This window comes from Lepisma saccharinum, chromosome 3, assembly GCF_977018435.1.
Source record: "Lepisma saccharinum chromosome 3, izLepSacc3.1, whole genome shotgun sequence".
NCBI classification, from domain to species: Eukaryota; Metazoa; Arthropoda; class Insecta; order Zygentoma; family Lepismatidae; genus Lepisma; species Lepisma saccharinum.
The window spans coordinates 68,960,832-68,986,480 of NC_139231.1; the positions used below are offsets into that span (position 1 = coordinate 68,960,832).

The 25,649-nt window shown below is 38.4% G+C and overlaps 1 protein-coding gene across 4 annotated transcripts; it reads left to right on the forward strand.

The window, feature by feature from the left end:
• Nucleotides 1-582: 582 nt before the first annotated feature.
• On the forward strand, nt 583-25,467 carry LOC145985835 (uncharacterized). Of its 4 annotated transcripts, none has more exons than XM_083119932.1 (4): nt 583-656; nt 18,577-18,801; nt 22,844-22,946; nt 24,496-25,467. In XM_083119932.1, the coding sequence occupies exons 2-4, from the start codon at nt 18,585-18,587 to the stop codon at nt 25,100-25,102; spliced, it is 927 nt and encodes a 308-aa protein (XP_082976058.1). In that variant the 5' UTR covers nt 583-656; nt 18,577-18,584; the 3' UTR covers nt 25,103-25,467. The 4 variants fall into 4 exon arrangements, with proteins under 4 accessions (XP_082976058.1, XP_082976061.1, XP_082976059.1 ...); XM_083119935.1 differs by lacking the exon at nt 583-656 and adding an exon at nt 711-719; XM_083119933.1 differs by lacking the exon at nt 583-656 and adding an exon at nt 6,184-6,269.
• Nucleotides 25,468-25,649: the final 182 nt, after the last annotated feature.

Consider the following 25,649-nt stretch of genomic DNA (forward strand, 5'->3'; position numbering starts at 1 on the left):
TTTATGGTCTATAACATTTCATATGTGTATTTAAAGTTAAGTTCATGTGGCACAATTCAGAGTAAACTTTACAAGAGAAGCAAAATAATACATTAGATCCTCTTAAGCAAAATTATTGGGGGGGCTCTGCCCCCACATCGTTAACATTGGGGGTGCTCGAGCCCCCCCAAGCCCCATGGAGTCGGCGCCTATGGTCACTGGCCACTAACAATGAGAGAAGCTGCTTGGGGAGATTATGAAGTTTACACCCCTCCCCATCATCTGCCTCCAGCTGTCATTATAAGCTTGGGGGTTCGCTAGGATTGTAATTATTTCGTATGCTTCGACAAGCTTACCAGAAACGCCACTTACAAACATCCAGCTAAAGTTATGTACTAAAATGTCGCTAATGTATTATTTCCTTTTATTGTGCCTCTATTAGTGTACTGCAAAAGAGACAGACAGAATAAATAGATGGCTTATAAAAGGCATTTCGATTAGAATTACCGGCGCGTTGAAGAAGGTAAGAGCAGAAGTGAACAATGTAAACATCACGCACGGATCTTGTCGTAACTTGCCTGGCTGTATCGACCTGAGCGTGGAATCAATATAGTCGCGGCTGCGTTGAACCAAGAGTCCCACCCTGGTACAGGAATTTGGTTTGCCTCATGGTTACGGTAAGTTGAAAATATTTCACAATTCTCTCCACTTTATATTATTTCCGGAGACAAGACACTGGCGTAAGGAACTCTTTAATCAGATTTCGTTTCAGCTCGCAGGTCTGGGTTTCTGTGCAAGGTCAATTGGAAGTGACAGGTCTACTGTCGAAAATATGCATCTTTCGTTCTTTTCTACACTGCTTTCTGCACGTTTTGTTTTGTTATTTAGCATTGATGTAGTACCTTAAATTTATCTGCACGGAATCTACCTTTCTATCTACGTAATCTGTAGTGGCAAAGCAAAATAGTGGACGAGGGCTAACAATAATATGAATATTAGATATTGTGTCAACGCCCACATCCGAGTAATTTTTGTGCGATTTGTATTGTTTTATGTAAGATTTTATTGCCGAGAACAGCATTGAGGCCTTATTGCAGCAGTATGTGCAGACACTATGCTTACAATTTAACAAGGAAGAAGACATATGAGTGAGCTCAAAATAAAGATATATACCTACGAAATATATGATCATTGTTTAAATTAAAATGTAGATATCATCATGAAACTTCACAATAGATCTTTTACAGCGTGTAACATAATTCATATTTAAAATTTTGACAGTGTAATTATCAATTATTTTCATTACTTTCTCGAACAAGAAGGACGGTATTATATCTTCTATGCTTTCTCTGTGCTCAGGGGCATATACAGAAATAAAATTGGGGGGGTCCTTCCAGGGGTGCTCATTCCCCAATGTCAATGCCCCTACCTCCCAGATCATGTCATAAGCCCCATAAAGTATTTAATTACGACAGTGTCTCTACTACTATCCTATTAAATAATAATAATAATAATAACAATAATAATTACTAACCACAAAGTGAATCATGTTTGTCTAGAAATCGTGTTTCACACACTGACAAATAATGTTTTTGCTGCCTGGTATCTATGTAATGCAATATATTGTCTTTAGTTTTCATTTTCACATAGGGTTTTATCTTTACTTTTATGTATTGGGCATATAATCTCTCTTGCCCATTGTTGTGGCATTTTCTCTTCTTCCCATATTTGTTTATAGTTGACGTAATATATCCACTATGATGTCACCTCCTGCCTTCAGCAGTTCAGCGTTTATGTTATCGTCTCCTGGTCCTGGGGCTGTTTTTGTTCCTTAGTTCTTCTTTAACCTCTTTTCTCGAAGGGGGTTTGATCAGTTCTGATTAATCTGTGTCCTCCATTTCCTTGTCCTTTTATTCTCCCTTTTCTGCCATCAAGCTTCTTTCTTCCTCAGTATTTCCAATATACTCATTCTCTTGTTCATTATTATCTCCATTCAACAATTCACTAAAATACTCTGCCCATCTATTTAGTATGCCTTCCTTGTGTCCTATCAGATTTCCCTCTTTATCTTTGCAGAAGGCATAGCACTACCCAGTGTGAAACTTAAAAACTTTTAGCGAATATTATTTTCAGAAACCATGCACACAGAGATAAAATTGTTCTATGCTACATCATGCGTCTATCTCATCAGGAAGTACTATAAATCAACCATAGCATTTTCAAAATTTGGGGGGGGGGTGTCCGGTCCCCTGGATACGCCCTTGTCTGTGCTATAAGAGATTAAGAGTGGCAAATGTATCTCTTTTGAAATGCTGCCATAATAAATTAAGATTTTTAATCTGAAACAAGGTTTTATTGTGTAACTGCCGTCTTTGGCCCATTATAAAATGCACACTTGTAAACAGAAATAAAAGATTATATGAACTAGTAGTAGCCTACATGCTACAGGAACAGAATGTAATATTATGAAAATTATTCGAAGTTATGTATTGCACGTAAGTGCAATGATTTCATTTAGAGGGTGACTGTTATTTATTTATTATAATAGCTATTTTCTTCATAAAGCGCATTAACACAACGTGTTTTATAAATTAAAAAGGTATATCATATAGGGTGTCGTCTTTAAATACATTTTGGAGGGGAGGGATATACACAAATTCTCTCTCTCTCTCTAGATATATTGGGTTCATGCATAAGTTCGTAGCGTTTGTGTTTCATATGGCAACACTGCGGTGTTAGGAGTTTGTTTATCGTTTTTACGTTCATCAATTGGAGTGGCATTGCTATGCTTGTGAGTACGCATTGAATTTTGCAGGTTTGAAGGAAGACAGTCTAATTTGTGCGCTAAAAAAGAACAACAAGTGTCAAGTGGGAAAAAGCTAACACTTCCGACATATTCGTCTGTCTGGGTTTAACAGAGGAAATGCAGCGGATGCGACTGAAAACATTTGTACGGGAGAATGCCAACAGTAAAGCTTAAAGCAGGGGAAGAAAATGGTTTGTCATTTCAGAGAAAGAAAGCAATTTTGACTTGAGTGATGATTCTCCACGTTCAGGAAGACCATCGGGCTTTAATTAAGGCCATTTAAACTCTTTAATCAACGATGATCCACGTCAGTCGAGCCGAGAATTAGCAAATGTGACCATTCAACCATCGTGCGTCATTTGCATTCCACGGGTAAGGTTCAGGATACCATAAGCTTTACGGGAAAATAACACAAATGCCAGGACCGCTACATCAAGTGCTGCTCCAACACGATAATACACGCCCACACTCCGCTAACATGACAAAAGCTGCTATCGAAGAGCTTTGTTTGGGAGGTTATACCACATCCTTCTAACTTCCCCGATCTTGCGCCCTCAGATTTTCTCCTTTGGTAACGAAAATACTCTTCAAACTTGGTTTGACGACGTCTTTGACCCTAAATCAGCTGATTTCCTCACGCGTGAAATCGAAAAATTGTCCCAGCGCTGGTAGACAGTAACAGACAATGAAAGCAAATACAATACTGATTAATTTTTGTTTTTGTTCATCTCAAATGATTATGAAGTAAAATACTTTTGCCACGGTGAAAAAAGCGCTGCGAACTTATGCATCAACCCAATATATTAAAAAATGGATTTAGTGGAAACACTAGTGAATTGAAAAAAAATATTCACATACAGACAATGTAAGAGTGAAACTATAAAATCAAATCACCTTCTTCCATAGGTAATACATTCCCCCTTCACACTGAGGGTGTAACTCATTATCTACAAAACGTAGTGTTGCCTACGGGACGAGACGGGACAGGCTTTTAAAAATTCGAGACGAGACGAGATTGATCATGTGTCCCGAGACAAACGAATATTTTCGAGACGAGACAGCATTTCACAGCATTTCCACGAGACGAGACAGGCCAAAGTCTCGTCTCGTAGGCAACACTAACAAAACGAATAGTTGCTCTAGAAAAGGAAAACTTGCCAACATTTTTCTTATATATTTCTCGCAGTGGTCTATTCGGTGGGGTGTCTGACTGGCACGCATGAGACCCGGGGTGGGTGACCTAAGGTCAGAATTTGTCAGGCCGTCCTCCCGTATAAAGCGGCTCTTGGGCTCACTCAGCCTCTCAAATCAACGGTACATGGGGGAGGGGGGTAATGGCGACCGGAGCGTGGTGCTGATAACAAAGTTGCCGGGATCGAGAAAGTTTGGGGCCCTAACCCCACATCCCCTAAATGTGCCTTCATGGCTCAGTGCTATATGCATGGGAAACTTTAAAAGAAGAGAAAGATGGAAAAAGACGAGGAAGAAGAAAAGAGAAAGAAAGAAAAAGAAGAGGGAGAAGAAAAGAGAAAGAAGGAAAAATAAACTTTTGTTTCTCTCCCTCCATATACAAGATGTTTAAAAAACAGGCGCTTTATAATGCAACAAAAGATGGTACCGGTTTTAATGAGAAGCTTACACACCCAATAATTTAACCTTACACATTGTCATCTGTGAAACACCGCCATTCATCTCCATATTTTCAATATCATGTCTGACAGGTGGCCTTGACGACGTTCCCACTCAAACAGCTTGAGAAGGACATCAACCACGACACGTTCCAACATCTCAGTTGAAATGGGGCTGTTTTTCATATGAATGTGATTTTTGAGCTCTTCAATTCGCGATTAAAATTACCACCTGAGCGCTAGTGTCGCTTGCAATATGGCCGCTCTAAGTAGGATAAATCTTTGTTTACATTCAGCAGTAGTACAAAATAGCAGCGTGTTGTCACGACTGGTATGGTAGAAAACGTTTAAATTACCCATTATTTTTAAATATTGCGAATGCGATGTGAATTCCAGGTACTCTAACAAACGTGAAACTGTATTGAGAACGAAGCATTTAATTATGATAGGCAAAAATAACACGGAAAATGCAGACGAAACTATGTATACGCACTGGTTGTCCAAAGCAGTGCTGTATCATCTGCACGTCATGTTGTAACTGGGGTTCTCGGAAATTATTTGAAAATAAAGGAATTGAAATTGACCTGTACTTGAAAAGCTGGGACAGGAGAAAATTGAGAACATATCGTTACAGTGCTTTCTCTAAAGAGAAAGGCTGGTTTAATAATAATATTCACGATTTCATCACCAGGCTATACTCACTGAAAAAGGACATCGTACTAAATGAAACAGTAACATTAGCATGTCCACTTTTTTTTCTGGTTACATTTGACATTAATTCATTCTCAAACTATTTTCATCTTCTCTCTTAATCGACTTGCACCTGTTTCAAATTTCACACATACGTAATACATGGACACATTGGGTAAGACGCTTCATGATTTTTCGAAAAAAAAAAGCTTTAGTTATAAAGTACAATTTAGAACTTTACTTTCATGGTAATATATATTTATCTCTCGAAAAATAAAGTAATCAGACTCGTGCATTCTTCGTAATTTCCTTGCCAGATTACAATGTTATATCCTCCATACCAATCTTCTGTCAATTACGTTTTCCCTGATTTATTAACAAATTTCATTTTGTTGATTCCATGGGGTGGAAACACATAAAAACTTTTAATTTGTTCTGGCCCATAAAACTATTTAGAGCAAGAAAAACCTGAACAGTAGACCTTAGTCTCTCGCATATTCCCCATGCTTTAAATGACTTCAACACAACGTATCCTACTTAGAGTACTTCCTGAAAATCCCACCAGATGGCATATCGGTTAATTTTAATCGCGAATTCAGACTTGCAAACACCTTACTTCTTACACAGAAAGTAATCAGTAACAATTAACGACGAACGCAGATGTGGCCTCAAGCACTGCTCTATTCCTGGAACTGTGAAACAAATGGCCAGGGTTGAAGACCACCTCCCATCTTCCCTTTTCTTTGTCCACGGAATTTGGCAGGAAAATGCCACCCCAGTTGAATGTGAAAGTTACAAATGAGTTGTCACGTAACTCGAACTTGTCATCACAGAACGTCTGTATTTTATGAGCGGAACAATACTACACAAAGATTGCCTAGTACATGGAATTTTTGACGCGAGCGCGATATCCCTTTATGAAGTCAATATTTAAAGAACAATTTACTTTTTTTATATACCTACCAATGAGATAGATTTATTTGTGAAGCTAGAATGTTAGTGAAAAAAGTGAGCATTTACGAGTTCCAAACTTTGCAATATCGGGAATCTCCCTTCAAAATGAACGAAATCTGATGAAAAGCTTGTGACAGTGAAGACTGTGTTCGAATCGGTTCTGAAAATTTGCAAGTGCATCTACACTAGAAGACAGTTGTAGCAGTAAAGTGGTGAGTTCCTTTAGATTGTTGGTTGCCCGTGAAAAATTTAACAAATGGAAAATTATACTGCCATGACTTTATGTATCTAGTGATGAAACATAACTACATCATCTTTTAACATCGCTGAATTAAAACACATGGGCGAGTTTGGAAGGTGGTGTCCTTTGTTGGAAATAGTTTTCGGTTTCAGTATACGTTGTCAAGTTGGTAGTTTTGTAATTTTGGAGCAAGCTAAATACATTTATAAAATATCATGACTATAAAAATGCAGAAGAACCGATATTAAATTCATTCTTTTGCTCAATTCCGTAACAACAATTGATCATGAAATTATGTAACAATGATGGGCGTTAGATATATAGTAGTGGTAAACGCTATATTGTTGTATTCAAGGAGTTGTGGGACTAATTAGGTGTAACTTGCCCACCTAACAAATTTTCAGAATTAACAAGCTAATGGAACTTGTGTTAAGCTCCTGGGACCTAAGAAGCAAGTTAATGAGTAATTTTTATGATTTCGCAATCATACATTACATTTTACCAGTCTCGTCTCGAATTTACGGAGGGCTGTCTCGGTCTTTAAAGGGTCGTCTCTATCTCGGTACACTATCCATAACTATCACAGAGAGTTATAACTTTTTATTTTTGTAAATGTGTTCCAAAGAGGCTGCCACTGTTTGTATCTCATTAGTAGAGCTCGGTTGATTGATTGATTGATTTAAAATTGTTTGGGTGCGTCGGCACTTAAGGCCATTTTGCACCCTTCTATGTGTACGGGGAAATAGCCCCTTATCTAAAATTCTGACTTGATTTTAAAAAAGGGGGTGTAAATAGCCCCTTAGGAAAAAATAAAAGTGCAGGTTGTAAAAAGACCTGCACGATACAAACACAACATATTAAAAAGTCAGAACAAACAAACTAAAAACCTCCTTACAGACGGTGGAAGAGTCCAGCTCTTCGTAAAAAACTAAAAACATTTGATAAAATATTGCTGTCATCACCCAAGAGGGATGACAGACAGCCGGAAAGGTTAAAAGTCTGCCGGAGGTAAGCAAGATCGACACATTCAACGAGAATGTGTCTGATGCTTAAAATAACATTACAAGTACGACACAACGGAGGGTCCAGCCCTTGCAGTAGGTGACCATGCGTGAGACGGCTGTGTCCTATACGCAGGCGGGTAAGAATAACGTCTTCTCGCCGAGAGGGACGAGACGAGGAACGCCAAACACCTATGGTGGGCTTAACAGCGTGAAGCTTGTTCCCCGTTTCCACATCCCACTCGGTCTGCCAAGTGTCAAGAAGGCGAGAACGGAACACATTCTGCAGGTCGCTAGCTGGCAAAAGGTGGACGAGAACGTCGCCATCTGCATCAGCAGACTTCGCGGCAGCATCAGCTGCTTCGTTCCCCTGGATGCCCACGTGGCTAGGGACCCAACAGAAGTGTACGTCTGTGCTGGCAGATAAGGACACAAGCCGTCTGAATATGCGTTGCGCTACGGGATGCCGGGAATACGGCGAATCCAGAGACTGCAACACGCTGGTCGAATCACAGCACACAAGGACTTTCTTCAGACCATTGACGTCTGCAAAGTCCAGTGCCTTTAGAATGGCGTACAACTCTGCCGTATAGATGGAACAGGCAGGATGTAGCAAGTAACTGGAACTTTGAGAGTCTAGGACGAAGGCGCAACCAACTGATTCGAATGTCTTGGACCCATCCGTGTAAAACACATTAAAATTGGGGTGCTTGGCACGAAGTTCTAAAAACCGTTGCTGGTATACAACCATTGGTGTCTCTGACTTTAGTAGAGCTCGGATTTGTATGTAATTACATATTCTATTCCTTTCTAGATACATACCTTGAACTGGAAAATGTCAACGAATTATATAACTGACATGATTTTGCATAAGATTTATGCAGGACCGTAGCCAGGAATTCTTTGTAGTGGGGGGAGGGGGCAAAGTCAATCCTAGAAGGGGCAAATTTTTAATATATTGTGTCGCATTGGCAGATATAGCAGGATACACAGAGGCACTTGCCCCCTCCCCCAAAAGAGATAAGTAACAGAAATGGATGATATCTTAAAACTGCAGCAAACAAAAAAGAAAATCGAGTAATCAAATAGCAATATTTCGATAATGACCTTTCCATATTGCCAAAGAATATAAAGTTTAACATAAATAGACTAATAGGAACTGTATCTACGTGATATTTATAGGTCGATAATGTTAATAGACGATTAATATGTTACAACAGCTTTGGGTCTCTCTGCAGAACTGATTAAGGGAGCCCTTTACTAATCATGCTTTATAATGATTCCCTCTAGTTTCCAGTATGCAAGAAAAATTGAATTAATTAAATAATAATGGTTACAAATTATCTCCACTATGATGAATTATGTAAAAATTTGTAATGCATTTTTTTTACTTGCTAGAACATTAAAACATGGGTCCCTTAGTCCACCACGGACTCTATTTCCTTCAAAGGGGATACTCTTGCATCACTACAGACAATGTTTGCCTACTGGTTACATGAACCATTTTGCAAAATATTGTGTGAATTATATTATGGTTGAAATACATGTTTTGACACCTGACAAACAAAGAGGAATCCCTTGATTAATTAATGATTTTTTTTATTACAGTGTCATGTCGTCATTAAAATTTCATGTTAAGTTTCATAGAAAGAAATTGTTTTAATAGAGCGCAAATAATTTTACGGATCGTCATGGCATTCTCTTTAACATTTTTTCCCCATACAGATCGTTTGGCTCCCAGGGCCGACAGCTATGGCTCTGAACTTGGACTATAAGAATAGAAGACAATACGAGCGAAGCGAGCAAGAAAATTTTACGAAATGTATTTTTATTTATATAAAATTTGAAATGGAGGGGGGGGGGGCAATTGGCCCTTCAAGTGCCCTTGGCCTTCTGGAAATAAAATGCAAGGAACACGTAAAAACTAATTCCGTCATGAATATCCAATTGTCTTGCTCCTAGTCTTGTTTTTGTACTTCAATGTTTGCTTCCCCTAGAATGGACTTCCGTCCAAGGTCGGGGTGGGGGACAATGCCGCCTGTGGTTACGGCACTGTTTATGAGTGTTTCATCATCAATTTCACGTCATCACTCATTGTTGCGATTAGCTAGAAGTGGCAGAAAAGCAACGCTAAGTAACAAAAATTAAATATCCACTCCCTCTCTCTACCACATGAATCACTATTACCAAAAGGTAGACTTGGAAAACAAAAATTTAAGCAGTTCCAAGTTCATAGCAATACACCCAAGAAAAACATCCAAACACACAAGGCACCTTTAATACAAGGGTAAAATGTCACAACTGTTCTAGATACTGAAAATTGCGAAATCATTTTCCGAAGTCTGAATCTGGAAGGGAACCCCCCCCCATCCCGATACGACATTATACGGAATCCCATACACCCAAATAAATCACAAGATCAATAAGTGTCTTTTTTATGTTGCTAGAGTAACACATGATATAATTGTAAAGATTAGTGAGAATTCCAGGTAGGATTATGTTCTGTATTTTACACAGGGGGGGCAAAGTAAGCTCTCAGGAGGGCAGTTGCCCCCCTGCCCCCTCTAGCTACGGGCCTGGTTTTAAGTTACATATTTGCCAGGATATTACATATTTTACACATTTGCTAATTTACTTTACATAAAGCAACATATTTCTGTATTTTGTTCCTATATTGATCCCTTTTCCTATGTTTTCGATCTCTGAAACATGATGAAGAAAATTTGTAGCTCATATAATGTCATATTTTCTAATCAATGAGATGCATAGTGCTTACGGTCACTTAAATTTGACTGCCAATTTGAAAGACAAGCTGAAGACCTGGTTTCTCTCCCCTATCCAGGACCAGATTAAGACGAAATTGGGCCTGATGCTGAACTCAAATTTGGAATTTTCGCCAAAAGCTTTTCTTGTTCTGCTGCTTGTTTCCTTTTCTTTTTCGGTTTATCCCACCCACTGAGTTGAGATGCCATAGTGAACGTGTGTGAAACAGTACGAACAATATCACAATGTGAGGTCACGTCAAAAGCTAACGATGAAATACCGTCGATTTTTTCTGTACAACCAACTTTCAAGGTGAAAAATTTACTACGTCGCACTTACCGAACAATAATAAAGTGGCAACAATCGCCAAATATTGCAAAAAACGCAGCTAAATTACTATGTAAGTTAACTGTTTAACGTAAAATTGATAGCATTAACTTGGAATCTTCGGTGAAAAATAAACACAACGACGTTATAGTTACGTCACAGCGCAAAGAATAATAGTAACTGTATAATAGCACTTTGCTGTGTCTAGACGTCCGAAATTGGGGCTCCAAATTTCATTCTCAGATTTATTTTCAGGTTAATATAGCAAAAGAAAACTGTTCAGCTTTCGGCAAATTCTCGTCTGTTTTCATCTGGGCCTATTTCAGGAATGGGCCTAATGCCGCAGCATCAATAGCACCCACCTTATCCGTCACTGCCCCTACCCCCTTTTTTCAGGTTGTATGTTTTCGTTTCGCTATTAGATTTAGGCAAAGAACCTATAAACTTGGCATCGGTGGACAAGAAAGCTACTTTCCTGTACGTAGCGAGTTACACATGTTCCCTTGTACAAAAAGTACAAATGTTCCCTTGTACAAAAAGTACAAAAGTAGCTATGTATTTTCATCCGATTTTTGTTTCTGTAGATGCTTCTGTTTACAATTTGTTTCGAAAGTTACAAAGAGCTCTCTTTCATATTTACATATTATACAAGTAAAATTATTTTACCACGAGATTTCTTCGGACATAGCAAGCGGATACGGTAAGTACCTGTAGATGGCCCCCATACTTTGTTTTTCTCATTTCTGAAGTTAATTCATTAGTAGCAAGCAACCAGGCTGCCGTTGGAAAATGCGAGGTCTTGAGCGAACTATACCCACGGGGCCCCTTTAGCGTGAAAATACACACACCTTCAATTTCACGTAAAATTCTACAAAAAACAACATGGTTTTTAGTACTGCATAATTATCTACCCCCTCCAACACAAGGATTTCGTGAATGACAGATGAAATTTGGCAACGTGTAGATGATATCAAGACAAACAATTTTCTTGGTAACTCCTATGCTACTTCAGGCACTGTTTGGCCTCACCAGCCCTAGTAAAACATATATTTTTATCCTGTGTGTAGGTAACCGTGCACTACACCGACATCTTTTTTCTGACAAAAAAATAAGTTAGAACTCTATGGAAGCGGGATCATGTTAGCAGAGAAGCGGTTGAAATGAAACCCCTCATTTTAATCCTTTCGTTCAATCCATGCATTGTTGCTTATTTTTATTCGGAGATAGGCGGGGTGGGCCGAGCAGCGTCAAACTCTCGGATGCCAGAGCTCCAAGCTTATCTGTTCATTGTCATCGTCACAATTAGGCCACGTAATGGACGTAAACTTTCTGTAATAGAATTGTATTATTCTTAGATATATTTATATGATTTAAAATAACTTTTTATAGTGTGTGAAGCAAGTTGATTATTGACATTTTTCTGCTGCTCATTTACAGTATCATTACATAATCGAAACTTTCATATCGCAGCTTTTTCCACTTTACCCTCAGGTACCCATTTATTTGAGATTTCAGCCTGGGTGAACCGCAGGGCCGTTTTATGCAGGGACAATGCAGGAAAATTCTGACTTTTGATCACCCGCCCCGGGAATCAAACCCACGACTTCCGTGGGGAAGTTAGACGTCCTACGGACGATAAAAATAAGTTTCCCATATATTGTGGGGAAACTGAGAAAACAGTAGTGACGTTAAAAATAGAAGCCAAGGTTGCCCCTCCCCCCATAGAGAAACAACTAGACCCCAGTTTTTAGGGAAAAAATATTTTGATTGTCAAAATATAATGGCATTATTATAACCAGAGTTGGTTTTGGAAGGGGTTAATGGGGAATTTCTCATTTCTGCTTTGTATGTGCTGGAGACGGAGTTGAGGTCGGGTGTCGTTATAATGGGAGAAGTTGTTTCTGCTAAATTCTTGTATGAATTAATGCTCGTAAAACACACAATCACAATTAATATATGTAATAATAATATTTTTTAATTGCAACCACCATCGTTCCACACCACAAACTGCCACTGCTCAAGTAAGTCTTGATTAATTGCAAACGAGGGATGCTCATTTTGGCACTCGCGACCATTATCGACGCTACGGAAAGTATTAACTGTTTTTTATATATTGGAAAAAAATAAACAACAACATAAACTGCAAATAAAATACTTTGATGGAAACCGCACGCGCTACTGTTTCCAACGATAATGACTTGGAACTTGTTGGCACATTGGCAGAGTGGTAAAATCCGGCAACATCTGCAAACGTCCCTTCTATGGGTCTTAAGAAATTAAGAATAAAGTATCCCCACATCTTTCTTTCTATTTTAGCTGCGAATTTGTTTCACACAAAAGGGAATATACCGACCGGAACAAGTTTCATGGCCACTATCTTGTCATTTTTCTTAATTTAGCTCCATCGTAAATTCCATACCCTCAAATGCTTGGCTCTTGGCTTCAATACAAAGAATCACAACGATCGAACAATAGAGTTTATGACAGGAAATCGGTAGAAGGTTGTGACCACAAATAAGAAAAGTTGTTTGCTTGTTCGCGCGGGTGTTTGAATCCTCTGCACAGCTGGGAAGGAAGGAATAACTAATATTATCCATGCTCTCCTTCAGTTGCTACACCGGGCATGCTCCTTGATTTGAGCCAAACCTTATGTCTGATTACTTAAGCATGGCTATTTGTTTGTTTGTTTGAGTTTATTTTTTAAGTCCACTTATGCACAGAAAGGCAAATAGAGGTGACCTTTAAAGTGGGATCCGAAGCACTATGTGCCTCCACAGGGTGCGTAGCTATTTGTTTTAAAAAGAGTTTGGACTTATTGTTGGCAAGAATTCATTGAAGTTACTGCTGAATAACTTAATAAGTATATTGCAAAATCATGTAGTAATTTAAGGTAAGAGATTACTGTTATTTTGATGTCATTATGTAGGTATTAAACAGTGGCGTGGCGTGGGATTTTTAAGTGTTACCGGTTATCAGTAGGACATTTAAGGGAGGAGCCGTAAGATTTGGGTACCTCCCCACCTCATGCCCCCCCTCCATGTCTTCCAAGTAGTTTGTATAATATTATTCTGGTACGACTGCAATTCAATACTAGATTTTGGTAAAGTTATTAATTAGGAAAAAAAAAGTTTGCTTAAGCACAAGTGAAATCGCAAACACTGGTTGTTGACACAAACATTAGCCCAATAAAGAAATACATAATTTGATACTTACAGAAATATCTTCTATTGCACAATTACACACACTGTTCAGATAGGACGAACCCGCCACCTCGGAACTAGGAGCAAGCTCCATTCCACTTGTTAATTAATTGACAATGCCCGAAAACAACACAAAGACGAAAGACACCACTCACAAAACTCGCACTGCACAGTCCCTCCCACCAACAGTTGTTTACTTTTGTAACACGTGAAGCACCTCATCTTCCTTGCCCCCTCCTCTCAGCATCAGTGCTTCCCCGATAGCCAATATTTCCTTCGGAACCTTACACTGCAAGAAGTCCAGTTGTACTACTGTTGCCATCTTAGTTCTTTTGAAACCAGATTTGCCCAAATCGCGAAACTTTTCATTTCAAATAAGACATATGTAGAGTAGATGCAGTCTTCATCTGTTTCCTAACTACTCCCACTCCCATGTTTCGCTAAATCCACTGAAATCTCATTTCTGACACCACTACTATTTCTTATATTTTACGTCCCTTACTACCTTTAAGGCTTTCGCTTTATAGGATAATCGTGACGATGAGGATGCATGGTGAATTATTGAAATAAAATTATTATTTCTTTGTGTATGTAATTATTAATTTTTATAATTATGTAAGTAAAATAATAACAACAAACACTGAAATAACCATTTCTTGCGGAGGATTTGAACCTGCGACACCTGACACTTCAGAGCGTGCTAAGATAACAATCGGGAAATTATGCTTGTAAGTAATGTTTTCACCCAAAAACAGACCTGCTACCTCAAAGACATTGCTTCAATCCGAAATTATCGCATTCCTGCGACAACGTATGTCAATCTCAATTGGCCCTTTCAACAATTATCACAAATTCCTGTAACCGAAATAATATTATATGTGTGAAATATAGAATTTTAGGTTGACATTTTTAGAAGGACAGCGGACCCCTTGACAATCCCTATCCCCATCCCTCTCCTCTCCTTCTCGCCCATGATGTTGAAAAAAGGACAAAGAGGAATTTTTGTAATCACTGATATTTAGTATAAATACAAAATATCACTTGGTAGATTGTTTTTCCCCAGTGTGATTTGATTTTTTAAAATTTTGATTTGGCATTTTATGTCCACTTTATGCACAGTAAGGCTAATCGATACTGGATCTACAGTTTAAAGTGGGATCCGAACCACTTGTGCCTCCACCGGTTATCGGACCCGGGACCCCTTGATTACAAGGCGGCGACGATACCACTGCGCCATCGTTTCCCAGTGTGAGTGGACACCTTCAGAGTAAGATAGACCCAATTAGGTGACTTAGCTCTTTTCTGTCAATTGAATATGGCAACACTGATCTGTATCCGGTAAAGATCATCGGCAACTGTGGTGGCTAAACAGGCATGGCAATAACCCACCTTCCCCTCCCTCGGTCAGTCTTTGCCGCAACGCGAAGTCAACCTTGCGTGGGCTCAGGGCCCTTTCCTCATGTTGCCTCAGGAGGGTACCGGAACAGTCCTCCTCTTCGCTTTTGCCGGTGTCAGAAAAAATGTCAGCCTGTAATATTTACTTTACGACAATATTACCAGTTTATGTATGTAATAATATTTTAAGACAGGTTCTTCAATTCTTTATATTTTGCTGTTACCTGCGGTACCATACATGCCATGCCTCTGGTATTAAATAAACACCCACCCAGATACCTACAATAAACATGTTCTTTAACAGTAACACTTCAAGTATTTTTAAAATAAGGCTATTATTTTTTGTAATTAAAACTGTAAATATATAACAAGGCCATGGTTTTTATTGGATGAAGGTGGAAAGTAGAAGGATCAGAGTAGGAAGATGAGTGGCAGGGCAGAAAGTAGAGAGTGCCAACATTCATTCCACCTTGCTCGGGTGAAAATTTTAACTTGAGCCGCTCCTACAAACAAGGTGGCCGATCCTATGACCACATGCAGAAAATCAGTTGTTTATTGTTGTCACTGCATACTTTGTAGGTAACTTCCTTCCAAATATTCAACAATGTTAAATATTAATTCTCTGCTTTCGCTCTGTAAAGTTTTACTTTTCATAATGAAAACAAACACTTTGCACTGAAAGAGGAACGAGCTTTTGACAATGCTGAACAATTTTGCAAAGCATGAACAAGCGAATAATGGAAACAGCTAACTGACCCACGCTCCCACCAACTACAGCACTACAAGGACAGTTTATTTTGGTCAAACTGCACTAGGGTCAATCCATATGAAGTCATACAACCTGGTTGCTTGACCATTTTTAAAAAAGTTTATTTTTTGTGTGGTGTGAGCCTCATATTTTGACAGTTCAGAACCACTGTTATTTTATTTTTACTATCACCGATTTGAAGATGGCGGGCATTTTTTTATCATGGCGCACGTCATTTTCTCCATTCGTAAGCATCAGCGCCAACTTTCTTTTCTCAGCTCTGGTAAGTCCTACGACAATGAGACAAAATCTATGATGTTAAGCACATTATAGGCTACAATTATATTTCTGTGTAATTTTCTAAATATTATTCCTTCATAATAAATTTTAAGGTTAAAATTGTGTATTTTAATCGCTCAAAATGACTTTTTCGGACATTTTTTTTGGGGGGAAGGCAGTTTGTTTGACACTTGAATTTTTTTGTGCAAGTACCTGTGTACCAATAGTATGTGTAAAAATTATTTGAAGCTTGAGACTTTAATCCTTTATTTTCTACAGGGTCATAAACATGTACTTTTTGTTAAAAAAATCCAAGTTCAGGGTTAAATATCTCTGGTGGGCAGTTGTTTAAAAATCTGAAATTTGTACATAATACAGTACTCCATGATAAGTAACTTCAGTAAAAATTTTGAGTTTGAGATTCAATTAGTTTAAGATATATAAAACTCGTGAAAAATTCAATATTTTGCATCAAATATGGCATGCCTAATTTCATTTCTTATTAACATTTTGTGTTGAAATTCAGCAAACTGTAATTTGGAATGTCAATCAACAACATTACAATCCTGAAATGGATCTACAATAAAGTATATATACGAGGGCATGCTGAAAAGTAAAGCTTCCTACTTTTTTATTTTCTTTGTTACCTTGTAAACGCATTTTGGATTTTGAGCAACCATACATTGCACTTATAAGACTTTCCCGCTTCTCCATTGAAGGTTTCAAACTTCTATCGCCAGGGGGTGCTGAACTATTGCGAGGAAAATGGCAGTATGTAACCATGCAATGTTGGTGAAGCACCTGAAGTAGCGTGCAGTGATCGAGTTTCTAACCACAAAAAATGTGCTACAAATTGAAATTCATCTGAGACTGAAGACATATTATGGGGATGAATGTGTAGACATCAGCACTTTGCGATCTTGAGTTTATCATGCTCTTAAAGAAAACCCCAGCTGAAGAAATCTCAGCTATGTGAGAGAATGGAGTGAAAGGCCACGAACTGCAACTGATTGAGGTCATCGGAATCGTGTTCAGCTTGGGTTTTCTTTGCGAACATGAACAGCAACCAGCAAGCAATGGTCAAGCAACCAGGTTGTATGACTTCATATGGATTGACCCACTAAGCAAAGGTAATGCAAGACATTGTTTAAAGCACTTGTTTCACTTTCAGTTGTCCCCCCCTCACCCTCCTCCCCTTCTTTCTTGCCTCGATATTGATCAATTTCAATCAAATGCAAATCTGTACCAGTACTCTAAGGTATCTAGCTGTTATAAAAAATATATTTAATATATTTCAATATACATAATTTGCAACATGTACAAAATACGAGAATCGATTTCACTGACATGCAGTACCAGTTGAGCACTCCAATGTACGAGGGTGGATCATTAAGTATCGCACAACAATTTTTTTAAAAAAATAAGTTTAATAGGTAAAACAACATAAACTATACACAATAAAACCACATCTTCTAGCTACTTTTCGACATAGGAGCCAAGTCTTTGAACACATTTTTCCCATCGTGGCACTAGTTTCAATATACCCTGTTCATAGAACTCACTCATTTGGGAATACATCCATCTGCGCACAACCGATTGCACTTCTTCATCGGAATTGAAGCGTTGGCCACCTAGGAATTTCTTCATTGGGCCAAACAGATGGAGGTCTGAAATGTTGAACCGCCCTGACAAGGTTTTCAAATGGATCCACCGGTCGTTTAGAATTGCCTGCTCAATGGCTGTAACATTCCGTTCCGTTGCCCGGAATGTGACGAGTCAACAAGGTTCACACGGCCTCCTTGAAAGCATGTGCACCACCTGGAGATGTTGCTACGGTCCAAACAGTCTTCCCCATACACACCCAACATTTCCCTGTGAATTTCACTAGGGTTTTGTCCTTTCGCCCACAAAAAACGAACTACAGCTCTTTGTTTTTCACTATACTTCAAACTATACATCTGTAAAAATCCAACGTCCCAGCCACAATAACATGGCGGGGAAAAAATTGTTGTGCGATACTTAATGATCCACCCTCGTATGTAGCTGCTACAAGAGCAATTTTAAATGTATTTAGGGTTGTGTTTTACAACATTCTCTCTCTCTCTCTCTGACATACGCAGTGTTGCCACTGCAAGTAGAAGAGCCCACAATGTAAATACCGTATTTGCCGGCATATAAGATGCAAGTTTTCCTTTAAAAATAGGTCTGAAAAACAGGGTGCCGATAGGTTTTGATTACCTTCATTTCTGGAAACTTTCTCTGTTCTGAATTAGATAATATCTTTCTTGCAGTGTGTGACGAAGAAGATTAAATGTATTCTTTCCTAGTTAGATTAGGTAAGTTATTTGTTGAAAGTAGACTTACATATTACTTTATATTTGAAATACTGTAAGTTAATTATAAATTCAGTAATAAGGCTTTTTCCTCAAAAATGTGTACGAAAAATTGGATGCATCTTATATGCTAGCAAATACAGTAAATCATACACACCTTGATATGATACAATAGCATGCATCTGCTAATATTTCTGCAGTATTTGAAATGAATGTGATTTTCTTTTTTTAGAACTTACCATGGGCACGTATGAGCTGTTTCTGTACATGAACGCCTCCTGCCAAGACTTAGCAGACTGTGTTGACCTGGGCCCACCACCAGACAGCATTTTGGCCATTCCACCTCCTCCGTTGCCAACTTTCCTGCAAGGAGCCCTCGACAGAACCAACCACACCTGCAACCTCTGTGACTGGAATGTTGGACCGGGAGTGGAGTATGTCGAACTCCCTCATCAAGGTTGGTAAAATTAATCTAACCATGTAATTGATGTATAACATTTTCCCATGAGCTTTCTTGATAGTGCAGTGGCTAACGGTGTTGTTTTATAATCAAGGAGTCAGTGGTATAGCACAGTTCTCTGGGGCCCCCTCAGTGGAAAGAAGAAACATTGGGATGATGCCAGAGTTGAACGGACACACAATAGTTAGCACACTCCTCCCCCCATTTGTAAAATGAATTAACTTTAAGCCTTAGTTTTTGTCGACTTTATCAGTTTATTAGTTTGTCGAAACTAAATCAGGGTTGTCTGAATCTCTGATAAATAACTGGATGAAGAAATGAGAAATGTTTTCTCTTACTTCACCGCGGTGGCACAGCCAGAATTCTTTTTTAAGGAGGGTGGAGGCTTCACATAGCCAACTATTTTGTTTGTGATCCTTTGTATTTTTTGTTCGAAATGTTTTTCTTATGTGGGTTACATATAATACACATATATTTAAAAAATACTGTTTGAGGAAATTGTTTAAAGGATAGTAAACACTCCTTTTTTGGACTTAGAGGTGGATGCACCTTCAGCACACAAAGTCATCCTCTGGCTATGCCAGGCTAAGATTCAACGTAAGAGACGCTCACATTACGCTTCTAATACTAATAGTGAGTTATATACTCAAGCAAACTTATCATTTCAGTTACGGGGGTCGAACTGGACCTCTACATTGTCAATGGTGACCTAATATCAAAGGGTCAATTGCAATCTGTTGCTAAGAAATAGAGGCGGACTCAAGTCTTGAGAGAGAGAGAAAATTAAGCAGCAACTGGACTTTATTCACTGAAAATTTGTCACTCAATGAAATGCCGATTGGAGGGATTGGAGCACTTTGACCACTGCATACGTTGTATACCACTGCATACGTTGTATACCACTGTATACGTTGTATACACGGCATGGCAAAATTGGAGCTACTGAACTAAGGGCAAAGGGAAAATTGCCCCTGGGCTCAACATCCTGAGTTTTTGGGCCCCTTTGGAGTAAAATGTAATACGAGGGCCACTATTTATATTTTGAGCCTTGGCAACACTGATTGAAGTTAGGCGCGATTTGACGTTTGCACGAAATCGTCTGGCATTATTGACCATAACGTACTTCAAATGTTTTGTCAATAGCTCGATTTGTGTTGTTTATGTTGCCTTGGAGATTGCGCGACAACAATAAAATGGAATTAACTCGTGAACATTTTCGTGCAATGATTTTTTACGATTTTCGACGTGGATTATCAAGACAAGAGTGCATCGATCAACTTACTTCCACATTTGGCGATGAAGCCCCATCCTTTGCCACTGTGAAACGCTGGTATAACGAATTTAATCGTGGCCGCCATTCGCTCACCGACGAGATTCGCGAAGGTCGTCCAAAATCAGTTGTTGTTCAAGAAAACATTGATGCTGTGCAAAACCTAATACTGCAAGATCGTCATGTGACATACTGTGAGATTGAGGCAACCATAGGCATTAGTTCCACCAGCATATATAAAATATTACATGATCATTTAGCTGTGAGAAAGGTATGTTCTCGTTGGATCCCACACAATTTGACAAAAACTCAAAAAAACGCTCGCGTCAATTGGTGCAAACAAATGCTCAATAAATACAATCGTGGTGCTTCAAAAGACGTATATAAGATTGTAACAGGTGACGAATCATGGATATATGCATATGCATATGAGCCGGAATGTAAACAGCAGTCGACTGTATGGGTGATTCAAGATGAACCCAATCCAACAAAAGTTGTTCGCGCTCGAAGTACATCGAAACAAATGGTTGCCTGTTTTTTCGGGAAAATTGGTCATGTGGCAACTGTGCCTTTAGAGGAATGTAGAACGGTCAACTCTGAATATTACACAACAATTTGTTTGCCAGAGGTCTTCGGTCAAATACGGAAAACAAACAAACGCCGTCGGATCATTCTTCATCAAGACAATGCCAGCTGTCACACATCTTGTCTAACAACCGACTTTATGAACAGTCAAAAAATCGAATTGATGGGTCATCCGCCGTACAGTCCTGATTTGGCACCCAATGACTTCTTCTTGTTCCCGAATGTCAAGAATAAATTGCGTGGACAACGATTTTCGTCAGCAGAAGATGCCGTTGATGCGTTCAAAAACCATATTATGGAGGTGTCTCAAGAAGATTGGAAAAACTGCTTTGACAAATGGTTCGAACGAATGCAAAAGTGTATTGACCATAAAGGAGAATACTTCGAAAAACAATAAAGCAGTTTTCAGTGCCAAATTCCTGTTTTTTCATTGTTAGGCACAAAATATAAATAGTGACCCTCGTAGGTGTGGACAATGTGGGAAATTTCTCAGGTCTTATTTCAATCTCATACTGAGGCTTGGGGGGGGGACCCCTTGAACATATTTGGTGGTTTTGATTGATTTGGTGTTTAAAGTCCACTTTATGCACAGTAAGGCTAATCGAGACTGGACCTACAGTTTAAAGTGGGATCCGAACCACTTGTGCCTCCACCAGGTATTGAACCTGGGACACATATTTGGTGGGAAGTTACATTTTAAATATCACGTAATATTAATGGTAATAAAAAAGGTCATAAATTATGAAGTTTGTTTGTTTAGGTATTGTATAACAATAAGGCATCGACCGGTTGAACAACTGAATCTTTCTACTCGATTCACAACTTACGTTTACGAAAGCTATGTAGCTATAAAGGTACGAGATGAGAGAAGTTCCTATCGATTGCCATCTATGAGCAAGTAACTTAATTCTGAATTTCGGAGGAGACCCATAATGTCAAGTTGCCCGGGCCCCTCTGGTTGAGACAACACACCACTGCTCATTATCGCAGACGTCGTCATATGATATGTTACTGGGAACCAAATTTCTGTTTCGTAAATTCATTTTTTAAATAAGCGACAGTAACTACTGAATTTCTGTGATTATATAAAATTTCAGGGTCACAGAGAGAGAACATAGTAGGGCGCCTGCAGCTCGGGGGGCATCCCTGCATTGCGGAGGTTGCAGGGGCAGCTGCTACGCCACTGCAAGGAGCCCTGGATTTGATTCCCAGTAGAGGCATATCACTTTAAACTGTAGGTCAAATTTCGAGTAATGAATCTGAGTGGACTTAAAACAATGAAACTGTTGTACAAACTTACTCCATCTTCATGCAGCCTTGGTTTATTCCAAAAACACTAGGAACAATAAGTTTAACAGGGCTAAATATTTTGCCAAACAATTTTTTTATCACAGATCAAAATTTTGAAAATTGTGGGGAGGCCAGAGGTTAGGATGGTAGCTTAATTGGGGTACAGCATGCCAAAAACCCAGTTCAGTCCCTGGCTGAGCTACAATTATCAAATTTTTATTTAGGCTGGTACTCTCATCTTTGTCGGTAAACTAGTCTAATAATTAGGGATAGGATTTTCATGACTTAGCATATTTTTTTTGGTAAGGCTGAATTGTTCCCCAAACATATAGAAATTCATATTATGAAGAAACTAATTAAGTTAAGGTGCTTTTTAAGGGCACATTTTGGCATATTTGGCCATGTTTGCGTGATAGAGCATATTTTGATGGAATTTCGGTCTTATTCAGCATATTTTGGCATTTTCAAGAAATATAGTCATTTTCGAAGTGGATTCGTTCTTACTCCCATGTTTACTTGAGAGTTGATTTTTTTGGACTGTAGCAAAATCTTTTTAAATTTTTATTTGAAAATTTGGAGAAAGTATTCATTGTGCATTGAAACTCAGGGCCCATAAAGTGAACTAAAAATAGTACGTATGTGAAAATATCTCAGCACTTAGATATTGATGTTTGAAACAATCCAGTTATAAGGGCATTTTTTTCAAATTTTAGTGCATATTTTTTAAAATTTTAAGTCATAAGAGCATATTTTAGTGATTTTTAGGTCATAAAAATCCTAGCCCTACTAATAACTAATATAATTCAATGTTTAACGTCTCATTTGGATGTTTCCCATAGTACTAATCAGTGAATGCAATTTTACAATATTAATTTTATAAAATATATATTTTAGGTCCTGTGATTGATGATACATGGTTTCTCATCCTAATTGCATCATGTGTTGGAGTCATTCTTTTTGGGATCCTACTGGCACTTTTTCTTCTGAAATGCAGAGAGTAAGTATCCACTATAGATTCTACGTGATCTTATACTACATAATAGCAATTTCTATCGCTTTCAGCATTGTATTTTTCAATGCCTTTTATTAAGGTTCAATTGAGGGTTTCAGATTCATCTTTAGACTACTGATCAATTGCTATTATCCTATTTTGAGCTTGAAGTGAATTTAAACAAATAAACTTTGGCCTTTGAAGAAAAAATATGAATTCTCTGATCGAGCTGTATTGAAAAATTTGCACTATATGAGTACTGCAAAGAGTGTAAACATACTGATTAATGCCATTATGAATGATTTTGTGTAATTTATCCCTTTATTAATTTTTCAAACATAAAATAATGCAGTGCTCAAATACTTTAAAATCATATTCTGAACTTGTACATTTGGAATGTCGGGGTTGAGAAAAAGGCCCCATTCAATATTTTGGCATTTCATGAATTTTTAAAAGTAAAATAGGTCAAAGAGAATGGGTAGGGTGTGGAAGAAAGTCAAACTGGTCAGTTTACTCCTCCTCCTGGAAAGTTGGCATCATTCATTTCAAATTAGAAAAAAAGATCAAAAAGTTTACTACTTCGATAGTCGATAAAAGGAATTAAGTTCAGCTAATTTTATTATTCCATAAGAATAGCCAAACAAAAATGTTGGTTTGAAAAAAATTACTGTAAAATGCAGAAACCAAGCGTGAATTTAATATTTCCACATTTCCAAATTTTTGAAATTCCAAAAATTAATTTTTATGTGAGATTTCACATAATGTAAATTTCATGAATAACAAAATTTCTCCTGAATTTGACAATTTTTCTTGAATGTGGTGTGTAAAAGTTGCTAGCAAAATAGTTACTGTGTATTTCAGTGTATTAACAACATTTAAAAAATAGTTGCATGTGTTATTCTGAACTAGCAGTATTTGATCATTGGTATTATTTTAAGAATTTGATTTTAATCAAGGCGCTGCCACCAGACTCCAAAAATTTCTGGCAATGTCCATGCCACTCACCCATTTAGATGTGGCACTGCAGTTGGATGACGTTTGGAGTCTGCACATGGGAGTCTAAGAGAGATATGACAAGCGACACAAGGCATGCTCGAGAATGAACCAAATGATTGCAAATATTTCACACCCAACCATCAAAACAAGCTGCATAAACACACACATATAACATGTTACAGCATTACATACAAAATGCATATTTGACTTAAAAGAACATTTTCCTTATCTAGTTTATCTATTTTACAGGGGGCCAAAGGGTTGACGAGGTGGCATCTGCAACCCCCTACCCCCTTGGCACCACCACTGCCAATGTGGTATACAAAAGATGACAATCCAATCCAATTTCCATTACAGCAACCTTGGCACTTGATGCACTCACTTATACTTACTCCACCGAAAAAGCCACTTGCCATGATTTGGCCATCGAAGGGCTATTATGGCACAAATATAGTGTAGTTTAGTTTCTACCTCTTTTGTCATAAATAGATGCCCAACTTTGGAAGATTGTGATTATTAATTCTCTCATCCATATATTATTTTGTTGTCTTTACTACAGGGAACGTGGAAAGGCTACACTGGAAATTGATAGCAAGGTAAAAGGATGCGAGGCAGTATTGTACCCATGCCCAGGTGCACCTGACCAAAACAGAAACAGCAGAGTCCTGTGGGCAGCTCTTACGCCACGTGGAGCAGCTCATTTTACAGTCGAACACGTACCTGGACAATATGGAGCAGTGAGCGACCGCCCACCTCGTCTCCACATCTTAGCCCCAGGCCATGCATACTACGAAACTACACCCACCGAGCTCAGCTTTGACAATTCGGGATTTGTCGATTCCGACGATCCTCCCGACGGAATAACTTCACTTGCTTCTGACCAGAAACACATTTCTTCACCCTACTGCGAGAGTTTTCCACTGAATGAACTTGCAGAGTCCCGCTGGCCGAGAAGCCGAACACCATCACAGCCTGGAGAAGACACTCCTATGTTGCCTCGAACACATGCAACTTTAGAGAAAAAGACGAGGCCTGTTGTGTCGTCACCAACTCGAATTGAAAACCCAAATCTACCTCCACTCAACTTGCATCCTCGCAACTCCTTAAGAGGTCGCTCTGCACGAGGCACATTAAAACGAGAAGACAGCCCAACCCCCATTGTGTGAATTCGTGCCCCCCCCCCCCATTCTCTCTTGCGTGTAAGATGTCTAAACAACAGCTATAAAAGCAAATATGTGGCAAATTCATATTATAGCACTTTTTTTTTACTTTTAGTGATGTTTTTTGTAAATGAACAATGTTTCTCACACTTGTCATATTGTATGCATGAAAGCAAATGTTTTAAACGTGATTCACAGACAGATGAAAACTGCAAATGATTTGTTGGTGGTTTGTTTAAATCAGTGTTTATATTCTTGATGTTATATTCCACCACAACTTGAACATCTTTTATGTGAAACACAGCTTTGAGTCAATGTAAACAAATGTTTGTGCTGTTTTTGTTAAGAAATAAAATCTGTTGTGATCTTGAGGGACATTCTATATTCATTCATTCATTCATTACCGTCACTGTGATGTAATATTTGATGATGATTTTTAGTACCTTGGAAAAACAATGAATTCGAATCTGAGTTATCCAAATCCAAAATTGGCTCTCTGAACATGAATCCAGAGGGGATTGATTGAATGTCCATATCTCAAATCTTAATTAAC

Coding starts and splice junctions, on each gene's coding strand:
- LOC145985835 (XM_083119932.1), top strand. CDS start 18,585: ATGGGCACGTATGAGCTGTTTCTGTACATGAACGCCTCCTGCCAAGAC. Junction 18,802..22,843: donor TGTCGAACTCCCTCATCAAG/GTTGGTAAAATT, acceptor TATATATTTTAG/GTCCTGTGATTGATGATACA. Junction 22,947..24,495: donor TTTCTTCTGAAATGCAGAGA/GTAAGTATCCAC, acceptor TCTTTACTACAG/GGAACGTGGAAAGGCTACAC.